The sequence below is a fragment of the Hippoglossus hippoglossus genome, chromosome 12, assembly GCF_009819705.1.
Source record: "Hippoglossus hippoglossus isolate fHipHip1 chromosome 12, fHipHip1.pri, whole genome shotgun sequence".
NCBI classification, from domain to species: Eukaryota; Metazoa; Chordata; class Actinopteri; order Pleuronectiformes; family Pleuronectidae; genus Hippoglossus; species Hippoglossus hippoglossus.
In genome coordinates this window covers 8,561,181-8,588,873 of record NC_047162.1, presented here as the reverse complement: position 1 = coordinate 8,588,873, position 27,693 = coordinate 8,561,181, and the positions used below count along the sequence as shown (strand labels likewise).

At 42.1% G+C, this 27,693-nt stretch overlaps 1 protein-coding gene across 1 annotated transcript in view; it reads right to left on the bottom strand.

The window, feature by feature from the left end:
* LOC117771659 (potassium/sodium hyperpolarization-activated cyclic nucleotide-gated channel 1) overlaps window positions 1-27,693 on the bottom strand; it is a 70,590-nt gene that overhangs the window by 11,692 nt on the left and 31,205 nt on the right. Inside the window, exons 4-7 of the mRNA XM_034602287.1 lie at window positions 16,834-17,052; window positions 11,288-11,434; window positions 6,713-6,953; window positions 909-1,073 (exon numbers count right to left, since the gene is read on the bottom strand). Of these exons, the coding sequence (XP_034458178.1) occupies window positions 909-1,073; window positions 6,713-6,953; window positions 11,288-11,434; window positions 16,834-17,052 (772 nt within the window). The remainder of the gene's footprint in view (window positions 1-908; window positions 1,074-6,712; window positions 6,954-11,287; window positions 11,435-16,833; window positions 17,053-27,693) is intronic.

The following is a 27,693-nucleotide window of genomic DNA, read 5'->3' as shown; positions in this document are numbered from 1 at the left end:
TTTAAAAGGAGAGCAATACAATTTCAAAAATATACATATTTCTAATGAGGCTAAATATGAGCAAAGACAAAGACGTATGTTCTGCTACAACACTCGTTATCTCATAATCTTCTATGTGTTGTATTTATCAGTTTCAGTTCCAATCAAAGTCTTAGTAGAGAACGTGCAACCAATTATTGCCCTGTTTGTGATACATACATGTGCCCCTTTTTAAACTGTAACACATCTATTGTGCGTCTTACCACTTAATCTGTCACGGCCAAGTTCTTCTATAAATGTAGACAGTGAAGAGAAGGAAGTAGTATTGATGACGTGGGTAAAGCTGAATGAAACTACAGGGTCCTGCCTGGACTGGGCTGGACCCGGTGCATTTGGGAATAACTCCCTGACGTCACCCGTTTTTTTTTCATGGGCTTTGTGTCTGGTTGATTTTGACGTCTCTAATATGGGGCGGGGTGCTGCTCATACCCAGGAGTGCAGATGAGTGGAAAGAGGACTAGACACACATGCATGTGAGGTTAGCTTCCATCCACTCGCTGGCATCTGGCGGGGGGGAGGGGGTCGACACCAAGTCAACGAGGGGGCGACCTGACTCCCTCCCGGACAGCGGCATGCACTGCCTTCCAGTTAATCCAACCACAAAACGCTACTTTGGTTCTTTAGAAGGATTAATACTGGTTACATACATTTTTTTTCTTTCATGTTATTTTAGACCAAAAGAATTGACGGAAGTCGGGAAAAAAAAAAAAAAAAACGGCATACAGGTCATGCAGCACAAGATGGCAGACACAATGCTTTTATGAACACAGAAGGCAAACGAATACTGAGAAAGACAAGACAACAAGGCACGATGACAGGCAAGAGACTCGACCAATCAGACAGGACAGTTAGATCAAGGCGGGGCTTACCGATGCGGTCCAGTCGGTCGATGGCGACGGTTTCGAAAGCACGTCGCATCATGGGGTACTCCTCTAGCACCTCGTTGAAGTGGTCGACGGAGAGAGAGAAGAGTCGACAGTAGGTGTCCGCCCTCACGCTTGCCGTCCGTCTGCCCTTGGTGAGCAGGCAGATCTCTGTGCGGCGCGAGCACAAAGGAAGAGAGGATAGAGAGGGAAATTAGACACATGGAGAAACAGTAAGTGTAGTGGAGGGTGTGCAGAGGAGCTTAAAGGAAATCAAGCCAGTAATTACGGTACAGATTAGCATGTGATGACCCGAGAGTGGGGAAAGGTAGAGAAGCAGATGCTAATGTAAATAAAAGGAGAAGCCCATCAGCAGTGCTGTCACTTGCATTATACGAAGATAACTCATCATCCTGCAGAGAGATAATGGTCCCTTAATATGATACAGCAGTCAGTTCACAAAAAAAGAAAAAAAGGAACCTGTCAGGCATCACATTAGTTCACATTGATGTAACAAACAACGGAACAGGTACATCGACATATATTCCCGTATTCATGTCCAGTCACATGACCAAATATGAAGTAAACTTTCTGCTTTGTGTTGATCAATAGAACAATGCATAAAAAATAACCATACCCCCCCCCCCCCACACACTTTAGGAAATAACATAGCATGTAAGTCTTTTCATGTTTGTGTGTATACGTTTTAAAAGGGTGTGTACTGCACTGAAAAGACTGAGATTACAAATGACAAATTGTATATGAGACACCTGTCATCTGTAATAAAGACACATACTCTAGATGTTGATGAAAAGAGAATCAATGGTTAAAAACCTGAAAAGGAAAAAATTTGAAATATAGTATAACTGTGGTTAATGTTTGTGATAAAACAAGTTTTAGTTGGGATTTTTTCTCTCTACTCTGTGTTATTTTGATAAATACTGCATATTTTAACCTCTTTTCCCCTGAGACAGTTTGTAAACGTGAAACCAAAATGAGCTAAAAAATGAATATATAAATGATTTGGCCCAGGCGGTAGGGTGGTTCGATCCGAAGTGAACCCCGAATAGCTCCTGACGGCTGTTTGGGCAGCATGTGAATGAGATGCATGACTGACAGACAAAGAGCTAGATATAGAAGCGCTGTGTGAAATTGTGTGTGAAATGTGTGAATGTAAATTAACCGGTAAAGCACTTTGAGTCGTCATTAAGAGAAGAGAAGCTCTATAAATACAGTCCATTACGTTTAACTCGGACATCTGAGACGACTAGGCCAGTTAAAAAAGGTTAGGAATCACTGTTTAAAAAAATATTGTGTTTTATAAGACATTATAATATCAAACAGTTGAATAAAATGAAAATACTAACATTTGTCAAATTGTTCAATACTTGAGTAAATTCTCATTTGGGTAATAAAATCTTATTAAACAGCAATTAGACGGTAGCTGACTGATCAGTGATGAAACCTAAAATGTTTAACTTGTGTAGTCAATGACAACAGATTAAATCCTTGCTTCTCGGCCTGATAATATTATTGCATCATTGTGTTCATGTGAATACAATAATAGCTTACTGGGAAACAAGGATGTATAAAATGAGCTAAATTTCCTTGCATGAGCATGATGATTATCAGGCAGCAAATCCATGATTAGCATGTGTGTGTTAGACGATGTGCAGCACCTGACTTCCACTGCTTATATCTGTGTATTCATATTTTATGTATCTACTTTCCCTTTGTTTCTGTTCAGCCACCAACACGGCTCAACCTCCACCCACATTTGCACCAGCCTATACTTGAACTTCCACCTTCATTAAATTGATAGATGCTAACTCGTGGTGTGATCCGTGTTGACTCCGCCACGAGCTGTCACGAAAATAGAGCAGAGATTGTGTGAGATGTGAGAGCAACACTCCGACGCTGTGTGTGTGAAGAAAGTGTGGTGCCGTTGGAATGGAAGCACCTCCCTTCAGGTGGTACCTCCGCTAACAAAAGACGACACGCAGAGAAAAAAACATGTGTCTTGTTAAATGTAACTTCTCGAGACAGGAAGACAGTTACTGATTGGTTGGTCTATGTTGATAAAAATCCCTCTTTACTCCCAGCAAGCTCATATGACATTCTGTGTTTCTACATTAAAAAGGTACATGCAGTGCTTGGCAGTAAAGGGCCAGTGTGTAACGCCTGGAGAGGACGACCTGAAACCAACAAAGCTCATCTCCTGACAGTTTTGTTATAGTTAAAAGTGAACTTCTTCCCCCAATACAGATGTGTCCAGATGTACCCAGTACAATCCAATTATTAGTTTGAACGTAGTGCTGAGGTAAGCTGCTGTGTTGAATTTGCTGTTCTCTCTGGATACAACAAACAGACGAGTAGAACCGATGCTGCGGCTGCAAGGATGTTGCTGAATATGCAAAACATGGAAATTCAAACAGAAATCGCAGGAATACTCAAACTAAATGTGAATAATTAGACATTAAAGAAAGTATATCCAGTAAAGAACAAGTGGAAAGTCAGTATTTTATTATGCCAAAACCAGGAGACAGTTAGCCAAGCTAATGATCTGGTAAATCTAGTTTCTTATTTGGCAAAAAGTTTGTGTGAGAGTGTGGATACCCAAACTAAACCCGGCTTGGCTTGTTGGGTCCTGATGTCTCCTGACAGGCCGGTTTCAGACAAAAACTCCTAACGACATTATGGTTCTGGTCCGTCACGATGTCTGGGCTCATTTTTGTGTCTGTAATCGGGGAAAACAAGCAATAACCATGCGTGTCAGAGACTCGGTGACAGATTATATTATCGTAAACCACAAATAAATGATTTGCTGGCTCTGCTTTGACTGTGTTGTCAGGCGGCCACACCGCTCCATAACCACAGTAAAAATAATGGCAGAAGCAACCGGGGACACAAAACTATTTTTCTCTCCTTTTTTTCTTGCTGTCCTCTGTTGGAATAGCAGCTTCAAACGGTGCTAATTCATTTTGTCAGACCACACTGACACTGTTTCCATGTATCTGTATCCATACATCACACGTAATGCTGCCACTGGGCCTGACAGGGTTTTTCTCGCTAAACTGCAGTGGAGGAATTGTAACACAAAGAGGCAGTTTCATACTAAAGTGACTGTCACTTTGGAAAAATAACCTCTTTGGATCCTCTGTACTTAGACTAGTGAAGCTTTATTCCAAACTCAAACTGAGGGGAACATTAGCACTGTCACCTGGAAGACCTCTGTGTGTATCTCCAGGTGTGTATGTGTGGGTAAGGTGAGGCCCTGCTAACACTTCACTTGATGCGTCCCGACACGTGTCTGTTGCCGTGTCACAAAGCATTACCCGTGAGCCCAGGGGCATTGTGGATAATTTTCAATCACTTCATGTGTCACGTATACAGCCATGGCAACCAGCTCCCTATACCCAGTCTCCTCTTCACGACCGGGAAACGGAGGATGAAGTCCCATGTGAGGAAGACACTGAAGCCCAGCAGGGATTTTTATCCACTGTCTGTTATTGTTCTAGCGTTAAACTCTATTAGTCCCTTGGCCTCAGTACAGAGCAGTGGAACCAATATGTAATCCCATTCACGCAGGCCCAGGAGTGATTATAGCGTGATACCTTTTTAGTATGCAGGTGAGGCAGTGGCCATGGTTGGAGGTGCTTGGTGACCCACTGTCCTCATACGTGTCCAGCTCATTACTATGCTAATAGTTTCCTGTTTTTGGGCTCGGTTTCGTCGCTCGCTCTCCCGGTCCTCTGTTTCTGTGTCAGTCCCCTTCGCTGATTTCTCAGTCTGGTCATGAGGGGAGTGGGAATCATCTGAGAGTGTGTGTTCGGAACTCTACTAATGGATGTAAACGGGTAAAAACACCAGGTGGGCAAAAGATACGGGCAGGTGGCCGGTCAGAGACACGACACAACAAAACAAACACTCCCTTATCCTAAAGAAGATAATAATTACAGTATATCTAGTTCTCCATGTTTCTCAGTATGTTTCCCTTTGAGCTGGTTTTGGATGCTGACACGATCTTAGACAATCAACTCTAGTAATTGCAGTTTATGAGTCCAAGCCGCTGCTGCTAAAGAGCGCTGGTTGCTTGCTAATTCAAAGTTTATTAACATATGGCATATCCAAATCGCACCAAAATGTAAGCAGCACTTCCTTTGGCCCTCTTTAGATATAAGAGACACCTACAGACAGACATACAGACATTTCTGGAATTATTACTTATATTAATTAATTATTATTATACTTTCTTTAATATCTAACTATTCCTGCAATTTTAATTTAATATTTTCATGTTTTCTATAATCTGCAATACAGCAGCCAGGTTCTACTCGTCTGTTACAGCCACATCCATGCATTCAATGCGCTCTAACTAGACATATAATATAATAGACATACAACTATACATCTGGATACATCTGTATAAGGTTTTTAAAATTAACTCTTTTAAAGTATTCTGCTAAATACTTGTATTTGGACCAAGCTGTTGTTTCAGAGTCTCTGCATTGAATGAGAACAATCCCCACAATTGCAACCGCACAAGTATAAATTGTGTTAATACTAAACTTGTGGTATAATATTTTAATATAAATTGTTCCAGACAAAGCTCAAAAAAGATAATCCAAAAATCCCTGCAAAGCACAAACTTCAACACATATCCTTGATTTCTATATTTGGTCCCCAGAGGTTAGTTTTCAGTGAAGCAGGTCATTGAGACCCTTCATCTCCTGCAGGAAGCAGCTAAACCAGCTTCCATTATACTGCAGTCAAAGTGACAAAATTATGTTTCAATAAGTCAATCAGTTAGCAACTGTTTATTAAATCAGATCTTTAAGCAAAAGTGGCAGATATTAGATTTTCTGGTTTTTATTGTGGAATCAGAGATAAGTAAAATGTCATATTTCACTATATTCAGACATTTTATGGACAAAACCATGCATAATTTAATGAAGAAAAATGTATCCACTGATTAATCGTAAAAGAATATGACATTTGTTCACTCTGTGCTGAATTGAAGATGCACCCCCTCCTCCTCTGGCAGTCCTACATTTAAGCAAAGACTGAGCGTCGACATGAAACGGTGTACGACAATAATCTCGTGCTTTGACCAAACAGAAAAAAAGACAACCCGTCTCGTGTTTGATTCACTGCCTTCCTCAGCTCGCCTGTGAGACATGAACTGCATGCGGCAGACACTCCAAAGTGAAAGTATTCTTAGACTCTTCAGCCTACTTCCATAGTGGGGATGAACTTATGAGATAAAATATGCAAGAACCCCTAAAATAGGAGACTTTGCTTTCACGTGGACACGACAATGTCTGCCTTGGAGATTTTGTTGGAGTAAACAACGGGCAGTGAAATTACATTTGACATTTAAAAAATGAATGACGTCTGTAGTGTTTAGGAGAGGGAATGGGAGAGGGGAGGAGACGAAGTTAGAACGAGAGCGCAGCAGAGAGTAGCTGCTCTTGTCAGTGCCAAGTATGCGAGGCTGGGATGTATGGAGAAGGAGAAGAGGTCGTGTGTGTGTGTGTGTGTGTGTGTGTGTGTGTGTGAGAGGGGGAGTGACCTCTGTGTCCTGAGGGATGCCTGATCCATGCCTTGGCCCACTCCAACTACCAGATGAGAGGTTATGTAACTGTGGAAGCTGACTAACTTCCAACACCGGTTAATGAGAATCTACTTCTATAATAACTTAACTTCAAACAGCGTCAAACACAAGACTGAGTTTTTTTGCTCTTGCACGGCAGCACGAACATGTTTGGTTTTAATTAATGTTTTTGGATCGTTTTCGTTTTTGTTCTTACCTCCGAAATACGATCCATCCGTCAGCTTCATCTCCTTACTGAACTTGGTGATGACGCTTGCGACGCCGTGCTGAATGAAATACATCTTCTTCCCGACCGTGCCCTCCCGGATAATGTAGTCGTTGGGTTGAAAGACCTCGAACTTCAGCTTGCTCAGCATCCCCGTCACAAAGTTGGGGTCGGCGTTTGCAAACAGAGGCATGGTGGCCACAAGCTTACGACAATTGAAGTTGACAATTTCCTGGTAGAAAAGACAGAGGGAAAAGAAGAATGATGAGATTGTGCCATAAATAAACCTCCTGTCCACCTGAAACATGATAAATGAGCATCAGTTGGGGAGTCGGACACAAAACGCCGCCGCAAATCCTTCATCTCTGCAGACATAAATACATTGGATGCATATTGCTGCTTTATCCCTAATACTGCTAAAGCACTTCCCCCATCACTCCTGAGAAAAGACTTTTTGGCACACGAGTCAGATCCTGATGAGGTTGCCCTCTGGTGCCGGCCGCCGGCCATCTCTCTGGTCTCATCCTGTCCCCTCGGACCCAGCAGGAGATTAGGAGCTTGTTGTCTGTTTACCCACACATCTCTGTTGCCGTGCAGATGGAAAGCCGGGGCACTTGGCATCTGCGGCGGTGTGTTGTTGACCCCCCATGAGGGATAACTCTCCTCCAGTAACAACAGGACATTAACAGTGAGATAACCAATCTCTGAGACATTCTGCTCGCTAGACGGGGGGGCGACGCAGAGAGATGTTAGCTCAGAGTCAGATGCCGGTGTCAGCTAATGCCACGGGGCGCTGACCTCAATCACGGACCAGAACTAATGAATTACATAGTAAGCAGTTTTCATGCCCAGCCAGGAGTCCTCTTGGGGAAACAATCTTTGGCTATGCCTATTTAAAGATCAGTCATATGGTGGAGAATAAGAATCAGGGAGACAGAGGAAAGGAAAGGCGGGGGGGGGGGGACGAGCAGAGAGAACAGCAGAGCAGTCTGGCCATTGTGATATTTGAAGTCTGAAAAACTGCATATACTTCACATTATTTTACTTATTGCGTCTTTTTCTTTTCGTTATCCCTTTAACAGAGTCTGAAAAACTACTTTAAAATATAAAACATGCCCCAGACCGGCCATCCATCACAATGTGCGTTTCTGTCTCTTATTGTATTATATTGTCAAAGTTGCTTTGTCATTGTGTAACTATAGCAGGCAGGTGCAGTTTGGAGAGACACATTAAAGCACATTAATGGGCACTGGCTGCTGAACAACAAACCTTTTAATGAAAGAAACAACCACATTTTCTTCTTTCACAGTTCTCGTGTTTCTGTTACTCATCGATGAAATGATTCTTGGCAGCTCATGACGGTCAATCAATGCCAGGGAGAGTTTCTTCCCACGGTTGCCTACCACCAAGAAACTTTCAGTGAGATGGATTACTGGCTTCAAGAAGTGTGATCTGGCTGCCAGTTGATTTTCATAGCAAGCCGAACATAATCGATGATTCTTGGAAAAGGAATTGTAGGTACTATGGTAATTTTATTTAGAAGAAATATTGAGCACCGCCACTTCACAAGAAGAGGTTTCTTGGCTCGAATCCCGGTTCGGCCGCTGCCTTTTTCTGTTGTGAGCTTGCAAATGTTCACTAAGTCTGGAAACCAGAGACTCTGAATTGATTGTAGGTTTTGAATGGTCATTCGTCCCTATAACTGTTTTCAGACGGAATTTCTGCTTTAAACGCAGCAGGAGATTGCCGAGTCAGACCCGTTTCACAGTAACAGGAAAATCTCTGGAGTTTTCAGTTGAGAGGTGTCCTCTGTGTAGAGCCTGCAGGAGGCAGGACATCCCAATGGGGAAATCACAGGTTTTTGTTTACAACAAATACCCACCGGAGTCAGGCCGTATCCCTAAAAGCTCTCAAATCTCATTGTCTTTCCAAATAGCCTTTTCTTTGTTGTCTTCTTCAGTGCATGGCACCTTGTTTTTTCATCCTGAGATTTTTTTTTCTTTTTCAGTTTTGCATCTGTTGCATGACACATCATCAATCGACCTAAACATTTGCAATAAATCTCTGGACATAATCCTTCTGTGTTCTCACTCAGACATTCACTAGAAATGTCATAGGAAAAACCCCAGAGACTGTCCAGAGCAACTGACTCGGACATTTGCGTCCCCTCCGAATAATTTCAGGAGAATATCTGGAGTTCAGTGCATGTCTGTAAACGGCTTTCATGTCAGGGTGTGAAGGGTTGAAATCCTGGACGGGGCTGGTGACATGCCCGACCTGCGTGTCACTTAATGTCAGCTGCGATTGGCTCCAACCCCCTTGGTGATCCTTTAATGATAAGCGGTATAGATAATAGATGGATGGATTAATATCGTCCACTGCTGCACATTAAAATGGCTGCTAATATCTTTGCTGTAATCATTACAGTTGATCCATCCATGTCATCTAAATATCACATCGTCATCACTGCCTGCCTGAGCTGCCTAAACCTTGTGATAAAGGACGACCCAGAATCAGCCAGCAGATACTTGGGCTGATTTCGTGGTCCTCCGCTGTCCCAAAGCGAGTCTGAGTGCCGCTAAGTGGAGCTGATTCTGATCCAAAATTGACCTACAACTCAGCAGCCCCCAAAATTGTGCCGCAGCACCACACTCAGCTGCAATCAGCCCGACTCCCCCTCTCCCCGAGGTCTCCGTCCGTCCACCTGGAATAGGTCTGCCTTTAAGCTGCCTTAATAGATTTCTCGGACACAGACTGCAGCAGAGGTTGAAAAACAAGTTTCACCTCTCCTTTAATCATTTGATTTTATAACAGAACTTGTGGCCACTTTACTCCAAAAGCCAACTAGGCTAAGCCTGGCGTTAGTTGTGCCACACTGATAAATCAAGATGCATCTACAGAACTTTGGCCAGCCTCAATTCATTTCTGTGCATACAGTGTACAATAGCTTTTAGTCTAACAAGATTCAAATGGGAGCTGGCAAAGGAAATGTGTCACTGGCACATGAAGGTTGGTGTTACTCATACTGCTTTTTAAAAGGTGGGGTCAGTGCAGAACAGAATAATTATCATGTAAGATCTGGCAATAACAACAACTAGAGCATTTATGAAACAGTAGTGTAACAGTAAAATGCTACATGATGCATGTATCAATGCATCGATATTATTGATCTAATAATGTTATACACTGTATATATCTGAGGTAGGAGTCACTTTTCTGCAGGACAAATTAATTCACTTTTGATACTTTAATAACTTTTTGCCGATTGCACTAGAGTATACTCGATAGGATTATGAAAGTATGACTTTTACTTATAATGGTTATATACTGTTGTTTATGTGGTTTTAGATTGTTCCACCACTGTCTCCAGGTTAGGAAGAAATTAACTCAAGGTTTTATTTTCCAGCAGTGGACTGAAAGCTGGAGGGTAAATAGCAAAACTACAGGATCTGGTTTCTCTTGGATAATTTCATGCAGGAACCCGGGGTGTCATGACGCTTGTTTGGTCCTTTGCTTTACTGAATAACTTTATCTGGCAGAAATAAACCATTCAATTAATTTATAACTGTCCCATCCTGAGAGCTGTTATACTGCAAAAATGACGACAGAGTCTAGTCCGTGTGTCCTGCTTTGCTCTGCTGCAACTGACTTTGTTTTTGCCCGTCTGTCCCATGGGCAAAGCTTTTTTCGTGGAGCGATGCTGTCTCCATGCAGATTTGAACTTTGCTTGCAATGCACGGTGAACTAAGCCTGTAGGATTTTCTGTGTTGTAAGTAATCGTTTTTAAATCCCCGCCCCTCCCTGCGAGTGTCTGGGAATGTGCAGCATCTCCTCCCCCCCACACACACACACACCTCAGCGTTCGACTCCGCAAGGTGACTTAATGGGGCTGCAGGAGAGATGGTCTTGATCTCCACGCCTGCTTTGCTTTTTATTCCTCTCCCCTCCCATATCCCTGTACATAATTACCCATGTAATGTGCAGCTGTGAGGAGGTCAGCCAGGAACTTAAAACCTGGTCACTGACTTTAATGCTCCTCCCATCCTACCTCCCTTTCAGAATAATATAGGTTATCGTATGCTCAGGTTGCGTCTGTGTGGCTGTTTATTGGTGCTGCAGCGCAGACCTGTACGTATTGTAAAATAAAAAGAGCTCTGTGACTGAGGAACAGTTACTGCTTCTGGGAAGAATATTCTCGTATCTTGACTGACGCTCGCTCTGGGTTCACCCAAGATACTGAGGAGAATCTGTTTTGTTGTTTTTCTCCTTGACCTTGTAAGACGAGATGACAGGTGTTGGTATTTCAGTTTCCCGTTCTGCACATTTAAAAGGCGCAAAAACGTCGATTCACTCAAAATCTTCGGGGAATAAAGTCATTCATGTTCCAAAACTAAACCCACAGTGTGACAGCTTACCTGTCAAGAACCTTTTTTTTTATTAGATTTAAGACGTGTGTATTTTTTACTTGCTCCAAAAATAAAACTCAAGCCTTCAAACGGAAGGGAAGGAGCCTCTGAACAAGACAATGGAACCTGTTCAGGGTCTTTAATAGAAAAATTGTCTTACCTCTTTGAGCGGGTCATTGAGTTCACTCAGGATATTGTCCTCGTCAAAGATTTTGCCTTGGTAGCGATGTTCGTAGTAGTCGTGAATTTTCTGTCGCATGTCTGCTGGAAGCTTGTGGAAGGACATGTATTGCTCCACTTGTTTGTACTGGGGAGACAAAGAAAAGGAGATGATAACTGTTCAGTGAGGAGCTGTTGATTCAAAATGTAAAAACACCAAATTGTAATGAAAGTGTCAATAATTAATAGAAACAAGCTGCAGTTTGCCTGAATAAACACAAAAAGCTGCGGCCTTCACATTTTGTGTATTTGCGTCCCGGTATTGAGGACAAGCCGTGCTCTCACAGAGTCACGGAGCCATGTCCTGGTTCTGCGTGTGGGGAGGGAGAGGCAGAGCGAGGGAGGCAGGTGGTGAAAGAGAGAAGGAAAGAGTACAGGCCCTGGGCTATGTCAGACCAAGGTAGCAGTTCTGATTATCTCACCCGTGCAGGAAGCCCGGTTCTAATAGGCGACCGAGCTATGATCTAATGTGAACCAGCAAGGTATACCTGATATCCTGGAGCCGCAGCAGCCATGCACCAGATGGTGCGGCTTGCATGACTGATGAAGTGATAATTATTCACACAATTTCTCCTGAATATTTTTTTGCGCTTTCTTTAATTCCGAGGAACACGAGTGGTATTGATTTTTAGCATCTGCCAAGAATCCAAGGTGATGCCAAATGAATTCAACGACCCCTCGTCCTTTGTTGAGATTGTCTTGTTTCTATTTCCTGTGGTTGGTGTTAAAAAGTATGTGATGCACTTTGAAACTGCTTCAGTTGTTATAGATGAACCCGTCATGTCCACAACTTGATAATGTATCAGCATTACAGTTTAATGATTATCAATGTCATCTGACTTCCAACTCAGGCCATATTAAGTATAGACAAAAAAGTAAATTAAAAACAATTCAGTAGATAGCAGTTTTGTTATCAAAAAATAAAAATCTCAATAAAAATGTAGTTACAAGTATATACTGAACCTTGGTTATATTGCTATTGATGAAACTTAAATTTCAATAATTCGATATTGTTTTATTACATTTTAATTTTCATGAAGAGAAATGTATTGATTTCAGGTCTTTTTAGGATTTAGAGAAATGGTGGGTGTTCAGAATAAAACAAACCATTCATTGTATTATTGCTACACTTGCCAGAAGAATAACATTGATGAAAGGATGAAATAGTTAGTGTCCTCACTGTGAGAAAGCCAGATGGCCGGTGCATCTTCATTTATATTGTATTGTCTACCATTGGCAGGATGCAGGACTTTTCCATTGGTGCCAGTACTGCCACTAACAAAGTTGTGAGAAGTGTCCGGTTTGTAGTAATTAGCCGTATCTCGGCGGGAGATAAAATTCGACCCGCGCTAACCTGAAGGCAATTATTGACCCTCAGGAGAGGAGCAAGAGGGAGAAAATACTTTGGCTCATCTATTTTGATCAGCCTCCGTTTCCTCGCAGAGTCTGCTGCAGACTTGGCGCTGAACATGATCTTCCCACCCAGTCCAAGGCCCCGACACCTGAAAATAAACACTGTCTATCACGTTGTCTCGGGTAATCACACACAGGCTGTGACGTCTGTGGCCCTGGACGGCGGCGGGCTCCGTGGCCGGCGTGATGCGAAGCGCGGTTCGCAAAGAGGAATTTGTCGGTGAGAAGAGAGACACTGGAGCAACAATGGCTCCTGCATTGATTACTCACCCGGCTGCAGAAAGGTGATAAGGGGCCAGGGCTTTTGTTTGCGGGAAATTTATTTATTTCCAGTTCACACAGTTGAAGTTGGAGCGTGTGCAGTAGCTCAGGTTATTTTTACAGCGGAGGAGAGGGTGGCATGATGTGACATTTCAGATACTTCAGGTTTGTGGCCTCCGGCCTCATGTCAAGTTTTTATAATGATGATGACTTCATTTCTCACTTTTTAATTTATAATTGTATTGGCTAATTATTCAGTTTTACCCGCTAGTGTGGCTTATTTAGATGAATGCTGTTGACAGTCCTCTCTAGAAGTAGTCATGGCCTGCTCAGTCATACACTCACATTGTGATTAACCATTTGGCTCAATATTAACCCACTTCTGTGCTCTTGTAGCACGGCCAGGCATCAGTGTCGCTGAAATGGAGCCTGGAGGCACTTTGTTATCTGCAACAATAACATCCCATGGAAATATGTTTTCACTTAATGTAAACTGCCTAAAGTAAATCCTACTTAAATATTCACGCATATTTAAATACTAATTGAATATCCACAAAATGAAGTACTTTTTTTTACTTGTTTAATAAAAGTATCTCCTGTGGGTGCATGCATACAAAAAACTACATGAAAATGTTTTCAGATATGTTAATAGAATTTAACTTTAAAATAGGATGAACAGTCTGATACCAATACATTATGTTTATTAATGAGAAACAGGCTAGTGGTTTACCCACTGTTTCCAGTCTTAATTTTAAGCAAGGCTAACAGCTGCTGACATAGCTCCATACTTAGCAGACCGACATGGGAGTGATGTTAATCTATTCATGTCACTCTATGAAACAAAGCGAATTTTCCCCAACATTTTTCTATTTTCTTCAAGCATGGCTGCTCGTGTTATTTATTCAAGTCTAAAATATTTGAGGCTGATTGAAACTCTTCACTTTCATTTCTTTAACATGAATTCAATCCATCCAGAGCAAGCAAGCAGGTTAACATTAGACTCTAAAGCCTGTGTATGAATCGAGGCTCGGCCTGAACATGTCTGAAATAACGTTGACATGAATGACATGCAGCTGTATGCTGGATCCCAGTGATTCAGCACCGGGCCCATCACAGCAGGCACAGATCATGTCTTGCTTTACACCCTAATTTCCTTCCACACACACCAACCACTTCTCTAAATCCCCTCCCTCTTGATATCTTTCTCTTTGTGCATTTCCTTCCATATTTTAAGGCCTTCATCATGTTACCTGTTTTCTCCAATAAAAAGTACTTTAAGGACTCATATCGACAAGATTCACTCTCTCTGCTCCTTTATCATCTCGTGTCCTTCTAATAAACATCTCTGTCCTTAGCGCACTTCTAACGTCCCCCCCCCCTCCCCCACTCTCCATGCATGTTCCCAGCCGTGGCAGTGATAGATGTGATGACCAGAGGCTGAGCACCCTCAACCCATCCCTGCTGCTCCTTAGCCTGCTCCACCGATATGCACAGCCATGCAGCAAATCAGCGCTAGCTGAATCTGGCTACCCACTGGGGCTCCGTTACCAGGAACATGGCATTCGCAGCCTCAGAGTTGTCAGTTCAATGCCTGGGGAGATGTCGAACGGATAAAGTGGGATGTAGATTAAGAAGATTTGCTGTGAAGCAGATGCAAATCACATACTGAGCAAAAGACATGTCACTAATTCAAAGGGTGACTTCGAACGGCTAAATAGTTCGCTGTGGGCGACCTGCTCTCATTCATTTTCCGTGGAATTTTCTGTGACACCCGTTTCAAATCAATAATAAAATGTTCAAATCCCGATAAAAACCTGCTTATGAAGAAATCCCTTTAATGTGAATTTAATACATATATATGTACTCGACATGTTTGCATAGGCTTTTTCTGATCTGCTCTCAGTTCAGTCTAAATCAGCAGCTGATTTACAGAGTAGACCTGCTGGGGATCGCTGTGAGGCTGAAATTGAGTCTGTCACGGAGCAATGAAATTGAGTAATCAGCGTTCCAGGCATGAGCTCACTGACGTTAACGTCTTCAGTAGACCAGATTAGTCTCGTTGGCTAAATTGTGGGTGGCTTTGTAGAGTTTTAAGTGCCGTGTAAAACATAAGCATGGTTTCTCCAGATTGATCTGACAATAGGAGAGGGAGGCAAGTTCAGGCCATGGTTTTACTGTAGAGAACATTGAAAACAGATAAATGCTTTTACAAGAACTTTGCGTACTTAGTCTAGCCTGCGTTTGTGTGTGTGTGGGCATAGAGATAATAGAGCTGCAACTATTTTCTTTATTATCAATTCAGTTTTTGTAGAGCTGAAATGATCAGTCAAACAAATATGAGCTAAAAGCTAAACATGCTTATTATTCACTGGTTGCTTCTATACAAATGTGATGAATTTCTGCTGTTGTTTTAAACTGTTGATACAAATTTAATGGTATTTTTTCAGCATTCTCTGTCATTAAAAAGACAAAACAATTACTGAGAAAATAATCTACAGATTAATTTATGATGAGAATTGTTGTCAGATCCAATCCGAATTTTAGTTTTTGTGCCCAACCATCCAGAGCCTGAATAAATTCATTGAAGCACTGCACCTAAGGATTATTTTTATAATAGAATAATTTGTTGATTATTTTTGTCAGTGCAATTTCAGAGAATATTAAAACTGGCTAAATTAATCTTCCATGGACAAAGGCAGCAAATGTTTTGACTTTGTAAAAGGTGAAACTGAACTCGTTGCAGTTCTGAATTGGTTTACTTTTGAATAGGGAGAAAATCGGCAAGTCCTCTAAATGTAAGAGCAGGAATATGTTTAAAAAGTCTTTTAAACAATTAACCATGTATTGGCATTGATGTAGTTTAATTTTGTAAATGCAAATTTAACATGACTCCACAACCACAACTTATTATTCCTTCTGATTTCTGTTGATTGCTCTTTTACTTGACTCTGTGTCCTGAAATGATCAGAAGCACTGGTTCCTTTGGCACATCAGTCATAGTAAAAACTGTTTACATGGATGGATCAATCTGCAAAACCTACATCATCTTTGCTATTGCATAAGTCAAAGATCAGCTCTTCATTTTAAGCGGATCAAGACATACCATGCGAGGGCTATAATCCCCCGCACTACAATGCGTATGTACATTGAATTCTGCAGCACAAGCACAGGGAAAGTTTGGGGGGGTTAAACTCGGGTTCTCGCGTGCGAGCACACTGAGCATCAGTCATGGCCGTGTGTTCTGGGGAATTGCCCAGGCCCCTCAGCGGGATCACAGATGGTGGCTAGGCTGAAATGCTGGATAATCACTCTCTATGCAAAAAAAAATAAATAAAAAAAAGATGCAATAGGGACTGAAATGAAATGGAAGAATGAACTGTGTTCACTGGCAGTACACGGGCAGTGAGGTGGCTCGTCATGTCACAGACCTCCTCACCCCATTGGCCCTGTGTGATCTGCTTGGGGGGACAAAATCCTCTTTCCCGGTCATCGCCCCGGATATCGTGATCCGTGAGCGCTCGACCCATTGGTCCACAGGGCCACTGAGAGAAGACCTAATTTATTTAAGTCCAGCTCCAATGAGCAGGATTTTATGTAGTTGAAAAGAACGAAACCCTCAGAATAACATAAGACCATCCCAGTGGTAATAACTTACCTGCAAACAACAAAACATACAATATGGAGTTTCCATTTGAAAGGATTTCTTCTTTCTTATCAACATCCATAATCATGCATCTCATTTAAACCTAAGCTCCTCCTTTTTTCTAGCTCAGGTATTAAACGTTGGAATGTGTGTCACTGCACGGATCTTACCTTCTCCTGGTATTGCCTGCGCGAGGAGTCCAGTGATTGGATTAGAGCGGTAGCATGACCCACAAACATGGCGTAGCACGTGGCGCCTACTATCATACTCAGCATGGTGATCCACAGGTCAGACATGCTAACGGGCGCCCGGGCGCCGTACCCGATGCACAGCATGTGGCTCATGGCTTTGAAGAGGGCATAAGAGTACTGCTTACCCCAGGACACATTCTGTAAAAGATGGAGAGAGAGAGAGAGAGGGGGAGACAAAGAGGGAGTGGGGGGAGTTACTGCGAGGCGAAGCAGAGAGGGAAGGTTCTCCGGCAGGCAGAGTGGAAAGACAGGCTTCCCTTTGATGGATCACTGAACCTCTACCAAACATACTGCCAGCACACTCTCCATGCCTCAAGCCTAATGCCCTCACTCAGTGAATGAACTTTCTACCTTCCTCTTATTCTGCCTCCTCCTTCGCTCAGCCTTCAGCCCTTCAACACGTCACATTCTTTTTTCTCCCCTCTGCCCGGATGTACCAGGCCTCGTTTGATTTCCCGTTCGCCACAGGGTGGGAACAAGTTCATGTTTGTTTCAAGTGCGTAAAGAGCAGCCAAACTTGCATTATTTACAGAAGTCTGAGGCATTGCTTCCCAAAAAGCCCAGGGCCTACTTAACAGTGAGCGGCCCGTGGAAGCAAGAGGCTTGATTGTGTTCGCTCTCTCTCAGGTTTATTTTTCGTACGTGTTGTAATTCTGTGTGCATTGGAGGCGGGAACAGACACGCAGACTTCGGGCCGTCAGAGGATTCAGAGCTGACAGTCATGTAACATACCAGCTTGGCTGTATGAGCGACTACCCTGCGGAAGTGAGTCAGTCACCAGCGACTCGCTTCACCAGCTCTTTGTCACAAAAGGAGGGAAGTGATTAGCACCCAGTGAAAGTCATTCCTTTTATCGTTCGCGGCGTGCGTTCTCCTCGCAAAGTCATGGCGTCATATGCGCCTTCAACTACATAATAATATCTGGAGCTGGGTTCATGACGCCCCTTGTTATCTGGCTGTGTCCAGCTGGGTTGATCTTATTGTTGACTCCTCATTAATCAAACTTAATCTTCTTAAAGTCTTTTAAGAAGAACCTCTTCAGTCGCTGGCTCTGAAGTTTGACAACATGGACTCTAATCCCGGGGAAGTAGGAGTTATGGATGTGAATATCACATTACAGAAAAATACCCGGCATAGATTGCCTGAAGGGGACCACACAGTTGTAGAGTTGTGTTATTTCTTTGACCAGATACAGAGATGTTGAGTCCTTAGGGGTGAATCCTACATTAAGTAGTGAGAGGATCTGCTTCAAGCAAAGTGGTGGTCGAATCGTTCAGTGTCTGAAACCCCCTCCCTCAATTTCTGGCCTGGCCTGTTAATAAGGTTGATTGTTGTGCTACTGTGCTACTGAACACGGACACAGTTTACGATAATGCACATCAGAGTGACTGCATGCCCGTCACAGCCGTGGGAAGGTGCATAACTAAAGCAGAACGTTTTGACATTCCACTGGGCGGCGAAGTGACTGGATTTCTCCTGACTGTGACAGAAGTGTGTGTGTTCCTACTGTTTAATGCTGTTTGCACATGTTAAAATTAAGCCCTTGTTTAAATAGACGCTGCATTGGTATTTTTTTAAATGTGTCAGACCATTATATTACATTTTGATTTAATCAGTTAAAGTCTAATAATCGGTTAATGAGAGTTGGATATTGGTTGGAAAAAATATTAAAATTGTACATCCCTACCCTCAAGCTCTCTTTGTATACATGACTACAGACAGTTTTCTTTTGTGCAAATGTCTGCATCACAACACGAATGCCTCAGAGTGGAGATTGTCCAATCGTGTGCTTTGTTGTCCCCATTTGAATGATTATTGCATCTCACCCCTCGCTATGACGCCAGGCTCGTCTTCCTGCTTTTTGAGAGGCTATAAACACTTCTGCCTTCAGATGCGTCTCCTCGTATGAGTCTGTTTTGAGCACATCCCAAGTCCTTCACTCTTTATAAAACAACTTTTTGCCTTTTTACTGTGCATTAAATAATCACTCCCTACGAGATGTACTGCCTTTTCAACAACATTTCAGATATTTCCAGATTTACTTTTATTGTTGGCCTCAGCCTGAGGACAAATCCTGTCTGGGAGTCAGAGCAGGATTTAGCCTCCTCATTAATACAGTACATGTCAAATGTGAAAGTGTGCTTTTTCTCCGGGGACGTGCAAAAACCCAGTAAGTCTCGATCTCGAGACAAATGCAACGGCTCTCCGGTACAGGCCTTGTAACCGTACAGCCAAATTGCTGACTCCTCCAATACCTTCACTCCCCGTGAACAAGAAGTGCTCAGGAAGCGTTCCACACAGAATACACTTTTTCCAAGTGCCACATGAATAAGTTTTTTCTCCATAGTATGAACTGGAATGAAGATATTTGGAGTTACTGCATGTGAATATCTATTATTTTACTGTGGTACACAACACATACGCTTAAGGAGGAGAAACGCACCAGAGCGTGTCCCTGGAACAAATGCCATTTGTGAGGTCATGAACCTCAGGGTGTCCCTCCACATTTGTACATTTAGCCTGTGTGGGTTGAGACAGTGGGCGACCTCTTATTGAGCAAAACTGCAGACACTTTGTCTTGACATATTAGTGTGGGCGGGAGAGAGAATTCACTACATAATGTCAGGTAGGCTGGAGTGACTCACAGCACTTGTTTCACTGTTTGTCCTTGTACGTGTTCGGAGCCCAGACAAATGGATATAACCGGGGTCGTGTCTGCATCTCTCTATCAGAATTTAGCTTAGTCATACAGACCTTAGGAGTTACTCAGCAATTTATTTCTCCATTGAGAGGAAGGATTGGTTATTTCCTTTTATTTTTAGTTGTTGAAATCCTCCTCAACTACAGATAGCTATCAATAAATAAAAAACTGATGTCTTTGGCCCTCGCAGGATTGTAATGCAGGCAGTTGTTTTGAGCGCAGCTTTCACAAGAAGTCCAATAAAAGAGGATGAGATGTGTCCGTTGCATATAACCTGCTCTTACTTTACATTTTTACCAACCCTAGCTTTAAAGGTTTGGATAATGAACATGGGAAATGTTAAAGAAATTCTGAAATAATCAGTTTGATATCACAAAACAACAAAGTGAATTTGCAAATACTCACAATGGAAAATCAGAACTTGTGAATGTTTGGCATTTTTTCCTTGAAAAATAATGGCAATAATGAATCAAATTGCAAAACTACTTACTGAATCAAATCTCCTTTGATTCCCTGACTAAGAGTTTCAGCCCTAATTTCTTATTCTCTCCATTCAGCAAAGGAACAAAGGATCAGTATTGGTTGTTAACCAGAGTTGTGATTAATTAGTCAGTTGTCAGACTTTTTATCAGACTGTGAGAAAGAGAAACCATTGTTAGCATAGTTGAATAATATTTTCTGCAATAAGGTCTGAAATTAATTTGTGGTTTTTATAGTTTCTCAGTGGCAAAGGGTATTTTATGCCCTTTGCCACCACAGTAAGTGACTCACATGCAGGTCTGGTGCAGTTCATTAGGATTGTAGCAGCCAAACATACACTTGCATTTTCAGTATGCTCAATGTTTTAAGAATCGCCAGAAATATCTGATTCAAAGAATTATTTAATTGTTTTTTACTGTATAGCCTTCTGTCCTTTGGGAAGCATGAGTCATCGCTGAAAATACATTTCCCCTCACACATTTCCCTTGTTTTAATGAAAGTGACTGACACATCAGATGTTTTTGGTTCCTCCAGAGTTGTGGTAAACATGATGAAAAAATAATCAAGCACCGATGCAGCAAAACAAGTGGCCTCACATTCTGCATATTCATCTTTCTTACTTTGTTTTATTTGTGGAACTCACAGACGTCACTATTACACGCATTCAAACTAATTCCGTCCCACATCATTGTCAAAAATCAACAGCTTATAAGTTTGTGTAATTAGACCGAGCCGCTTGACTGTGTGCTTGTGCATAATCACAACATCGTGCCTCCGACAGTCTTCTCACACAAGATGTAACTGGTGATGTGACCACGGAGGCAAATCGATGATTCACAGGCGTCCCAGTGCCGAGTGTGACCCAGAGGTGTCGGTTGTTGTTGACACTGACGAATAACTCTGAGGCTAACAGGAAGTAATGCGCGGCTGCAAAGGACAGTTTGACCCCCGACAACAGCCGTGCTCGTACTTCAAAATACAAAAAATCCCAGCGAGTTCACATCTGTACTCCCACGAATGCTCAGTGATTCATTAGTTGTCCTAGTTTCACTGCAGCAGCATAACATCGGAAAACTACATTTGCTTTCATATTCTTATGGAAATTAAACTTTAGAGAGTGTTATACAATACATTTTATATTTCTATCCTTTTTTCTAAATGTCCATTTGAAAACTTCTTGATCGATGGTGTAAATTTCTCAATCATACAACTCTCTAAAACCCGACAAGCTGTCCTGTGCACGGAAAACTAGCGCGGCGCACAATATTCATTTTTCAATTACATAATCAAACATTACATACAAGCTGTTCTCCCTGGAAGGGCACAGAAGGCACAGCAGTCTTTGAACACATGAGCGTTGAAGTGAAGGGGTTAGCAGCCATGCATGCGTAGCAAACACTAAGTTGGCCATGAAGCGTTAAAGGATCCTTCTTGGGAACAGACTGCTCAAGCATTGCATTATGGTATGTTGGTGTGTAGGGCTTGAATAACCACTATAGTTATGCAATTTATTGTTTTTATTTAATTAACAAAATATCAGAAAATGGTGAAAATAACCCTAACATCTTGAAATTCCTTGTTTGTTTCCGACCAACAGTGCAAAACTAAGAAGCCATTTGTGTTTGTGTAAATTCTCACATCTGAGTCGCATTTTTGCTTGAAACATGACTAAAACTATGCATCAAAACATTTGCATATTAATTTTCTGTCAAACGTTTAATCAACGATGTGTTTCAGCTCTACTTGTCTGTTCAGTTTCAGGCATGCAAAGTGTATTTCAAGGCAAAGCTGTAAGTCTCTTTTCCAACATGTTGTTCTGTGATTTTTCGATACTTACACTTAATCTATTCCTTAACTTTTCAACCCCGAAAGTCCCTTTGTTTCAACTGTCCCTGAAGGGTTATGAATGAATAAAGAATGACATTCTGAAAAGAGAAATGACTTCTCCATTTCTCAAATCAATATTGGCAAACAAATCTGCACCAGCCACGTTCACTGATTAGCATATCCTCAATCAGAAAAGGTTAAACTCAGCAAGGTACATGTTTGGAAATGAGGCACATACCTCCGCTGAGGCCCAACAGTCCCCTTAGGAAACCTACTTTAAATTCACTAGATCCACATTTTTTATTTGGATCTGCACCAAATTGCTAAACTATCAGTCTTTTTAACACGCCTGGTTTTATTTTTCATCAAGATTCGTGAAGTGTTTTCGGAGAAATCAATGAGAAAGTTGCCAAACGCCCTTTCTCGCAATGAAAAATAAATCATGAATCCGTCCTTCGATTTAGATCTGCATCAAAATTTGATGGGTTCTACTCCGACCCATCCTTCCAGCAAGGTTAGTGGTAATCTGTTTAGTAGTTGCAGCACATCTTGCTAACTAACTGACAGACAAACAAATGCAGACGAAAAAACATAACCTCCTTGGAGTCTTTCAATACCGAGTTCCATCTCAATGAGCCTGAGGGAAAAACACCTGCGTTTCTGAATAAACCGAAACTCGACAACTCCCATTAAATCCTTCTATCGTATGTGAGGACTCTGAGGCTGAGGGGTAAATAACCCACTCAACAAAGAAACGCAGTGTCAACCCCTCGTGTGTAATCTGCACCACTTCAAGAGCCAAGAAGAGGTGCTTTTCACAACAATCCTAATGGCCGCCTTGAATTTTACAAACAGGAAACTAGATTGTCTCCTTTTTGAAGGGGAGAGAAGAGAGAGAAAAAATAAAGGTTTGATTATTTCATAACTGATTTCTGAGCCAGGCTGTTGGATGTGACTCATTCAGGGATTTGGGAAGAAAGGCACGGGACAGTAGTGGGTGGTCCGCAGATAAAAGAGGCTGGAAAGGGTGACTGACGCTGAAGGGCAGTTGTGCCTGGTTAGGAAGGCTTTTCTTTTCTATACTATCTGCCCGTCTGTTCTCTGACGCTCTCCGGAATAATAATCCTCCTCACATGTCTCTATCTTAACATGAGCGTGGACAGAAAACAGTATAAGCACACGTGCACTCTGAAAACACGCATCTCTTTCTACTGTACTTGTGGACAAAAGCAAACAACCCAGCGCCCTCTCACCCGAGCCGACACAGCGACAGCGAGCATTATCTTGTGTAGTGATTAAGTAAATGCGGCCTCTAAAGAGTAAGAAGCTACTCTCAGGCCATTAGTCAAGCAGATAACGGCCCTACACCCTGTACTGCACCACTCAGCAGTATCTGCAGTCCTCGATGGCCCCCACTCCTCTTCTCACAGCTGGAGACAGAAAGTACCGAGCCAACGACACCGAGAGGAGGAAAAAAAAACCACATGACGCAATCTGAATTTTAAGTCGTCACCGAGCGAACGCAGCTGAAAGACGTAACCTTCAGCTGACAGTCGCTCGCCTGTCAGGCCCCGGATGATGACATTATGTATTTATACCTGCGGTAAATAGATATCTTATCAAGATTTCTTCTTTTTTTTTTTTGCTTATGAAGACTAATGCATTGTGATGGTGTGAGAAGAGCGATCCCACATGTGGCTCGGGCTTTTCACTTTGAATTTACCAGACCCCAGTCAGCACAGACGTCAGCACACGGGGTCCACGGGGAAGCGTTACCACAAATTGCTCATCCTACCACATCACAGTCAGTAACACCATGTTGGCTACTCTTCAGCTGACATACAGCACTAATTACAAGTACATAGCTTTTAACGCTGATATGTCTCATGTGGGCCTTCAACTAATTAGTATTTTCGTCAGCACTTTTTACAAATTAATTGTGGATCTTTTGAAAGGGAAGACTCTGCAGAACCTAGGTCCAGTGACGGTTTTCACAGAAATGGGGGAGAAATCAATACAGAAAGCGATCAGGAAATTTCTATGAATTGCTTTCAGATTTGATGTATCCCAGGTTTTTGTGATATGTTGTATCTGTTCGACTTCCTCTGTTTTCATTTCCTGCTCAGATTTCCCGTTTTGATTTTCCTGCTTTACACAATTGCCATTGTTTTTGCATAGAAGAAGTAGAATTTATGGGAGCAATAGACGCTGTTAATATGGATCCAGAGAAATGTCGATTACAGGGGAGTTAGACAACAATCAGGTGGCCCAGTTTTGTGTCCTTATTGCCTTTTATACAACTGTGATCGTTAACGTGGGAAATTCTATCACCGCAAATAATTTTCAATGCAAGCAGAGATTGACAGCATCTGTTTGGATGAATAACACATGCTCGTTGGCGTTGGTCTCACTCGGGCAAGTAAAATAAAAGATAAGAGGGGGATGCAGAGCGGTGATGTTTAGGGAAGCTGACATTTGCACCTCCAATCTGATGCCTCTGAGCAGTCAGCGTGCATGTGCAGCGCAGGGATGTGAGTTGGAGGGGGGGGGGGGGGTCGAAAAGGCAGAATAGTTTCCCGGGCGAGCATTTACAATCAGCATCGCCCAGGAGGCCTGCACACACTATACATCCTCACATTGCTGTGGGAGCAGCAGCCACAGTCAGTTTGACCCCAGCTCAGAAAGAACAGAGAGCCGAAACAGTCAGACTAAGCAATATTCTGTGTGGAGGGGTCAAGATTTGACACTCGCTGTGAACGTTTTTAATGTAAAAAAAAAAAAGAAAAAAAAGAAATGCAGTTTGTGTACTTTCTGCTGCCCCTTGAAAGTCATATAGCTTTTTTTTTTCAGTCAGTCTGCAATGCACTTCTGCAGAGGGAGCGCTTCTTGCTTTCATGCTACTTAAATCATTCCACTACGTCAAGTCGTCCTGTTCTCTCAGTGAAGAGACGGGTACAGGCAGCTGCAGACCCAGACCCAGCGTGAGTCCAAGAGAGACGGAGGCAGCTGCCGGCTCTGCATCCAGATAATGTTATTTTTTGCTTTCTGCTTGCAAGAATTTGCAACTATCGACAACTTAATATGATATAGTCTTTGACTTTTATCTAATATTGTCGGGGGAAAAAAGATAAATCTTTCATCCATTGTAAATGGGCACAAATAGGCTCAGAGATAACTTAGTTTGTTTAATTTTGTTATGTCTGTGTCACACTGAACGTCCTGAGGAACCTTGTTAAATAAATCTGACAGTTCAACAAAGCATCACTTGTTCTATAGGAAAACAAGACATCAAATTGACTAATATTCATATTGAACAACTAAATCTAATGAAACATTCATTATGGATGTTAATAATTAAACATTTAACCTTTAACCAATTAATACTGTCAAATAAATAGTTAAATCATATATAATCGTTATTACCTCGCCATGGAGGTGATGTTTTCACTTTGTTTGTGAGATAAGATAATCCTACATTAGTCCCACTAAGGGGAAATGTACTGTGTTAGAAGCAGCAAAAAGGGAATAGTGAAATATAAGAGGAAACAGTAACAGACAAGGTATTAATAAGTAAAGAATAAAATATAATAGAACATTTTAAATAAGACTAAGTTAAGAGGAAAGAGAGCTCCATCTGTTATTAAGCAGGATTATACAATAATAACTAGAGAGACTTACACAAAACTTGGTGGAACGATGCGATATGGGTCAGATGATAATCTACTATCCTTTGGAGCGACTCTGAATAAATGGGCGAATGCAGGAACTCTGATTCACTTTTTTTCCCCCCGATCGTTTATTCATTGAATGGCTGTCATGTGCAACAGATTGTGAGTGACAGGCTCACAGACTGAAGAGTGAAAGACAAGTTCTCGTGTGAGAGAGAGAACTATATTACATGCCACCTGCAGGTACGTGTGCAACTGTAGATGAATGTACGAGGTCTGACTGTCTGCGTGGACAGCAACAACTTTATGGACGATAGCACGAGCGAGCACCCAGTAAACAGCGCTGTACAATTCACCAAGCAAGAGATCTCTTATGTTGTTGAGAGATAAACATTTTTGGTTTATCATGCAACAAATTAGAATATGGTGGGCCACCAAAGTCCCAGATGATTAATGGGAAACACTTTATTGAAATAACTTATTCAATATTTCTCTTCACAATCCACTCGGCACAGGAGGGGTTTTGTTTATCTGTTTTTGATCCTTAGAAAGTCAGGCCGCTATATTTGCTATTTACATAAACATGTATGCAAGTTCAATATTTGTCTTGCAGTCTTATTGATCAGTTTTATTCAGCTCCATACTCTGTTCACAGCTGCACGTGTGAGACAGTGATGTGGGAATCGTCATGTTCTGTTGTTTACGCTGCTTTTTGCACAGGTAGAAATGAAGCAGCTCTACTGTTGTCCTGTGTGGTTCGGTGCCTCATTAGGCCTCAGTGTTTTTTCTTTGTAGTTTGGCGGAACATTAATGTACCTGCAACAATGTCCCTGATGAAATGTGCCTGCAATTCTTATTTATAGCCCCGCGCTCCAAATTAAATAGCATATGAAAACAAAACACCGCGCCTGTGTCCACACCTCAACATGTCATGGAACTCACCGGATCCTGCTTTTTGTCTATGGTATTTTTATCTACAGATTTTTGAAACACTATTTTTAAAAATGCTCATTATAACTTGAGCCTTTTCTTCTTTCGCACCCACAGCTACTGGAGAAACACTACATCTTCAGTCTTTGCACATTTCAACTCCACTCCAGACTGAACTCCGGCTGTAACCTGCATATCAAGTCGTCACTCTTTAGACTCACAGTTTAGTTCGGTTACTGACGTCGAACATGATCATTAGCTGTGTTCAAATCATAGTTCACCAGGCGCTGTGGCAGGAGAAGCTGTAACAAGTCAAGAGCATGGTAGCGAGTGGCTGGTGTTGTTATTCTCGTCTGCAGATTTTTCCATAATCATTGCAGTTGGGCTGACAGGTATATCATCTGAGACGAGTGTTATCCTGCGGTGCTCTGTGCACAGCGGCGCTGCAGATCAAATTCAGCTGCTTCAATGCAGGTGTTCCTGGACTGAGTCACCTCAGCCACTGTGTTAAGAGACTTACATTTTTTTTTTGTAAACGACATGTTTTCTTTTTCCTGTCACCTGAAGCTGAAAGACTGTATTTGTATACAGACTGATGTGCACTCATAATCATTCAGATTTGAGCGAGAGCTTGATTTGATTACCTATTCAAATGCATGCAGAGCAAAGAAGCTGATTTTGATCCCTTTCTTTAAATATTTTACAATAACTTAAGTCTGTTTTCGCTTGCTATCTGTTGTTGATTGCCCTTTCAGCTCTCGATTTAATTCCCCAAGCTGAATGTACTTACCTAGAGAACACACCCCCATAGAAAGTATACACACACATTGACTGGTCACTAAACCCAACCACACACAGTGACTTTGCAGTTTATGAAAGAAGGTCCATCTTTGCATGTGTTACCAGAACACATGAGGCTCTAGTTGGAGCAATACTTTGCATTTAAGAATTTGAATGGGGGGGGGGGCTTTTGAAAGCACCTGAGCTGAACTGAATATCTTCTAAACAATAACCAAAATTGCCGGCAGAAAATGAGAATCCTGCTTTTGTTTCTTATAATCGAGGACCTGCCGTCTCATACATTTTCAAGAATGTCAAGTGGTGAATCTGCCACTGTTACTACTGTAAACTCAATATGTGTGGGACGAGAACAAAGAGCTTGACAGGCAAAGC